Genomic DNA, 6,027 nt, shown 5'->3' on the forward strand with positions numbered 1-6,027 from the left:
CTTGGGTTGCTCTATTGAGGGCGAAGTATCTGAGGAATGAGGGAGTTTTAGATGGCCCTGTCCCTTGCAATGCTTCTCATGTTTGGAAGAGTATATCAAAGGCTTTTGGTGCCCTTAAGGATGCCTTCTCTTGGTGCGTTGGGTCACTTGATCAATCTTTTTGGTTTGACAATTGGAGTATTGATGGCCCAATTGCTCAAGATGTCCCTTTTGTACATATATCTGACTCTGATTTAACTATTAGAGACGTTTGGAAAGATGGTCAATGGAGTCTCCATGATATTTTCTCTATCATTCCAGAAGATGTCAAACAGCGTTTGAATGCTTATAATCCGGATTTGAATGCTGGAGAGAGTTCGGGTTGGTCGTGGGGTGTGGCATCTTCTAGACTTTACTCAGCTAGGAGTGGGTACAGTTGGCTAGCCAAAAGAAAGTTTGACTGGAATGAGCATGATGATTGGTTGTGGGTATGGCGACTGCATATTCCTGAGAAGTACAAGTTCTTGATTTGGCTCAGTCTTCATAATGCTATTCATACGGCAGAGTTTCGTTTGGGTCGTGGTTTAGCTTTATCTAGCACCTGTCATCGGTGTCAGAATGGTTCTGAATCAATTCTTCATTGTCTTCGGGAGTACCCTAGTGCCAAGGAGGTCTGGAACCTTTTAGACCTGTATTCAGATAACTCGAATTTACATGATTGGCTCTACAGAGGTGCAAGGAGTGAAAATGTTTTTCTTTTCTTTTCGATCATCTGGTGGATTTGGAGAAGCAGGAATCATGACTTATTTAATATAGATGATTCATGGAGTGCTAATAAAGTGGTGAGTTTGATTCGTAGTTCAGTAAGGGAGTTTCACACTATTTTTACTATGCATCAATCTCTGTCTCCTCCTTCACTTTGTTTGCATTGGGTTCCACCTCCAGTTTATTCTGTTAAATTGAATTGTGATGCTAGTTGGTTTGCTCCTTCTGGCTATGCTGGTTTTGGTTGTATCATTCGCAATCCTGATGAATGTTGGTTGAAAGATTGCACTGGGAAAGTCGAAGTGTGCAGTGTTCTTTTTGTTGAATTGTATGCAATTTGGAGAGGTTTACTTCTTGCTTGGGAGAGTGGATTTCGTGAGGTTATTTGTGAAACAGACTGTTTAGAAGCTCTTTTCTTGGTAAACCAAAGAATGCTTGGTAAGGATATTCCGGAATGGGATTTGGCAAAGCATACAGGAGGTTATGAATTGGAATTGGAGAGTCTCTATTCTTTTAATTCAGAGGACTGCAAATAGTGTTGCAGATTGTATGGCTAAAGCAGCTGCTTCTGTCGCGGACATTCACTCGAATTGGAGCCAACCATGGAGTGAGCTTCAACATCTAATAGATTTAGATATGACCCTAGCCAATTAATTTGGTTTTGTCTCTTTTTTTTTTCTTTCTTTTCTATTTAGTCACCAAAAAAAATATGGATAAAGTTAACCGAACTCCATTTTCATTGTTTAAAAACCAAAATTTCTTTGTTAAATACAAAATCGTTAGTCACGTATTTTTATATATACACACGTGTTATTTACATATTTTTATAATAAAATAAAACCATCAAAAATACTAAACTTTCGATTATCAAATTTGTTATAACAGAATAACGGTATAATTGTATATTTATATTTTTGTTTTATTTATAAATGTGAATTAAATTTAACTATATTATTTGTAAAATTCAATTATATTATCTATGATCAGTACTTTCATATTCTAATGAGCTTCGTTTCATAAAATTTGAATCATTTACCCAGAAACTAGCAGTCTATCTATAATCTTACAGAAGGTGTTACTACCTGAAATTCTCTAAACGGTTACACTAATTAACATGACAATTTTTTTATTGAACCATTTTTTTTTCTAAAAAAGTTTTGTACATAAAAGTCACGGCCTAATTAGTAAGATGTCACCCTTATGTGCAGTCCATTAGGTGCCTGAACTCTAGGAAATTTCAGTAGTTTATCTCCTCCTACTTCTTCCCACCTGCAATCATAATTAATTATATAAAAAAGATGTCAGAAATCACCATAAAATAATACTAGAATTTAAAATGTTTTATACAGTCGTACAATTACATCTATTATTTTAAATGATATAATGTTACATAATTGATATAAAACTACTTTAAGATTTTTTCTTTTTGTACTTTTATTATTCTTATTTAAAAAAAAAAAACAACTATGTGAACGAAATAGTTAAGACTGACTAGTCCCTAATAATGCAATATAATTTTAGTAGTAGAAACTTAGGTGCAGTCAATTTCACGTAAAATTGATAATTGAAAATCGTTAGATGAAAATTTAATCAAATTATTCAAATCATTTAACAACTCAGTTATTAACTTTGCATAAAATTGACTGCACCTGAATTTTTATCAATTTTATTAGGTCAGAATATAAGCATATTATCCTTTAATTTTCAAATTTAATAATATTAATATATGTTTGATAAGCAATAATAGACAAATTAATAAGCGGTTGAGTTGGTACTAAGTACTAACCAGCCATCTCCATGGATTGAACTTTAGTGGATCAGGATATAGAAAATGGTCATAGTTTATCTCTCTCGTGTACACATATATCTTCCACCCTTTGGGAATCAAATAACCTGAAAAAAGAAAAACAATATATTAATTGCTATAAGAAAATACATTTCTATTTTTCAATTGTGACACACTAGGATTGTGTTTTGGTAACTCTAAGGAGACATAGATATAGAAAACAGAGAGATGAAAATGTATTTATATTGAATTTAAAAAGAAAATATAATATATATTTTTTTAAAAAATTTCTATCAATATATTTACTACGTGTTATAATTGCCAAAATCCTGTGTCAGAACAAAACTCCTCAATGGCCCCCCTCCTGGGTTCGTCCTCTTCTCTTCTCCATTTTTGGGTAATTTTCAGTCTAACATTTAAAGTAAATGCTGAAATGGTAAAAGAAAGTTTGAGGGTAAAGATATACATAGTGGAAGGGTCTTTGACTCTTTGTTAGGTTTGTTAACAAGTTAAAACTGATGGCCAAAATGCCAGAGTTCTGTAACTGTAACTGTGTAGCTCCCCCTTTGGTGATTACAATTTCATTTCATTTCAACAATTTCTCATTCTATGTATTCAAAACTACACACGTGCCTATAATAGTAAATTGAAAATCGACTTCTAAATTAGTTTAGGACAAAAATTAATAAACGGGTTCCATTTTTATGGATTAAATGATTTAAAACAGTAAAATCAAGAAATTATTCAAAAAAATATTTCAATCATGAATATTTTTATTAAGCTTTTAATTTTTTAAATATATAGCCAATCTAGAGGTCTCAAAAATCACCTGCACAATGAAAAAAAAAATTATCAAAACCCTTTTAATAATAATAAGTAAATATTCTTTATATTAATGGCCGAGCTAATAAATTCACAAATAAACCTATCTATTACAATATTATATAAGAGTTTAATTTTGATGCATCTGAGTCGTGCAATCTAAATCAAACCCTTTTAATAATAATAAGTAAATATTCTTTATATTAATGGCCCAGGTCGTTATGAATTTTTCTAATAAATTCACAAATAAACCTATCTATTATAATATTATATAAGAGTTTAATTTTGAGATTTAAAATTAAATTCTATTTAAAATTAAAAAGAAAAAAAATGGGAGTAATTGAAAAGAAACGAGAGAGAATAGAATTTTTACCGCGCGAGTAAACCTCATTGACTTGAGATCGTTGAAATCAATTGGTTCATCTGGTTTTTTCCTTTGTCTAATGTTCAAATGCTCTTCCTATAAAACCAGAAATTTCATCAGAGTCAGAAGGTAAAGTAATAAATCAAATGAAAGGAATAGTGAAACTGTGTAAATTATTTATTTTTTATTATTATTATTATTATGGAGACTGACTCTGAGTTCTTCAAGTGCTTTGGGATGGTCCTGAAGATACTTCACTGCCATCATTGACGTGGCTGAAACAGTTTCATAACCAGAATACATAACTGTAATCACTAGATCAATGATTTCTTCATCACTTAGTTTGTGTCTACTTTCATCATCATTTCCCATCAATCCTCCAAGCATGTCTTTGTGTATTTCTTGGGATTTTCTCCTTTCCTCTATTACCTCACTCACAATACTCACAATAGCTTTCCTTGCCTGCAACATTCACTTCTTTTCTTAGTAATTCTTTTTTTTCTTAAAGAAAGAGCTCAACACAGTAAAGTGGAATATACTAAACCTGAAATCCGCGACTATAATTCGTCCCCGGAAGGTGAATAGGAAGAGAAAGGGTTCCTAATACTAGATTAAAGAATTCTGGCATGATTGAATCTGATATTCTGCTTGATTCTTTGCCTGCAATCTGCCTCAGTGATGAAAGGAAGGCCATCTGTCCATAAAAAGTTTGAGAAATAAAATTACCAAAAAATACAATTTTTTTTTAATGAGAATGAGAATGATAAGAATAATAGAAAGGAACCTCTTTGGTTTTGTGTTGGATGTTGATGACTTGATTGTCCCAATTGCTAAGGTGGGATCTCATGAAGTGATCAATTTTTGGCAAAAGCTGATCTCTGATCATGGTGGGGCTAATGATAGAAAGCAAGGCACCTCTCAAGTACTTGTGAGTGGAGCCATGAACAGCTGCAATGTTGCATTTTCCCAAGATGTCTAACATGGATTTAGGGTATCCTGGAACAAGCCCTTTTGATTCATTCATTAGAATGTATCTATTAAGCTCTGCATCCATTGATACAATTGTAGGACACCCCAATATGTGTGATTTGAAAAAACTGCCATACCTGCCATTCATTATTCACAACCCAAAAAATAAGACATAAAAATGGTTTATAGATAAAAATTATAAAAAAAGTAAACCATGATTATTAATAGGGTAAAAAAGTACATGCATGAAAAGTGGTTTACTTCACACCCCAAATTTAACTAATTTAAGAAACCTCATTAATTGAGAAAATGATTTGTCAAACATCCCCCACCCCTTTTCTTCTTTCATTAAAAAAAAAATGGATAACTTTTGCATCTCATGAAATCATTATTTTCTTTTCAAGGAGAAGGATATTAGAATTAGACACTAGAGTGTGTTTTTCTTTAATCTCTCATTTATAGTTGATAACTTTTGATTAATCCAAAAAAGTTAATCAAAGTAATAAACCAAACATGAAACAAGCCAACCCAACTAACTTGTATGCTAATAATGCTGTAACACAAAGATATAAGGGACATGTGGTTTGCAAAATGTTTTCATATTCCTTGGAATCTGAACCTAATCATAAATTAAATACATCCTACAACCACATGATCCCTTAAAAAAAAGAACAAGGTGCAAAAAATGTTTATCAAACCACCTATTTTCATTTTTCACCACTCTATGCAAGTGAACAGAGGAAGAAGGAAATCCAAACATGATTTTAGTTAGTTTAATTTTAATCTTTTACCTTGCTCTTTGGTTTTTCATGAAGTTAGGACCTTGTTTAAGAAACTCAGTTGTTTCTCCAAAAAGTGGCCACCCCATTGTACCTGGTGGCAAACCTTTATTCTTCTTCATGTACCTTACTTCATTCCATCTCAAAAGAGCAGAGAAAAAACAGAACAAGAACAAAACACCACCAACAATTGCAATGAAGGTAAAAGCCATTAGGTGCTTTTTATTTCTTTCTAAAGTTCTTTGCAAAAGACTCAAACCCGAGAGAGAGTGAGAGAGAGACAGAGAGAACTCAAGAAAAAAATGAAAATCAAAATATAAGTAAAAGGTACAAGCCTGGCTTTAAAAAGAGTGCACATAAACACACACATATATATAGGCCCCTTGAGCTACCATTTTCATATAAGAATAAGAAAAAAGCCATACAAACAAAAAGTAGCATCACCACCTATTCTAGGTCATGGCCATAAAAACTAAAAAAAACAAAATAAAAAAGGAAGATAATAATGGATACAAATGAATTAAGATAAATGATTTAATTAAAAATATAATTTTAATAATAAA

At 32.0% G+C, this 6,027-nt stretch overlaps 1 protein-coding gene across 2 annotated transcripts in view; it reads right to left on the bottom strand.

The window, feature by feature from the left end:
• Positions 1-5,909, bottom strand: part of LOC107623811 (cytochrome P450 85A-like) — a 35,037-nt gene extending 29,128 nt beyond the window's left edge. Inside the window, exons 1-5 of one of the 2 annotated variants that reach the window (XM_021113507.1) lie at positions 5,477-5,909; positions 4,501-4,822; positions 4,261-4,410; positions 3,930-4,178; positions 3,726-3,812 (exon numbers count right to left, since the gene is read on the bottom strand). In XM_021113507.1, the coding sequence (XP_020969166.1) occupies positions 3,726-3,812; positions 3,930-4,178; positions 4,261-4,410; positions 4,501-4,822; positions 5,477-5,676 (1,008 nt within the window). In that variant the 5' untranslated portion in view covers positions 5,677-5,909. The remainder of the gene's footprint in view (positions 1-3,725; positions 3,813-3,929; positions 4,179-4,260; positions 4,411-4,500; positions 4,823-5,476) is intronic. The other variant, XM_021113506.1, reaches the window with a different exon arrangement.

Source organism: Arachis ipaensis, chromosome B10, assembly GCF_000816755.2.
Source record: "Arachis ipaensis cultivar K30076 chromosome B10, Araip1.1, whole genome shotgun sequence".
Classification (NCBI taxonomy): domain Eukaryota; kingdom Viridiplantae; phylum Streptophyta; class Magnoliopsida; order Fabales; family Fabaceae; genus Arachis; species Arachis ipaensis.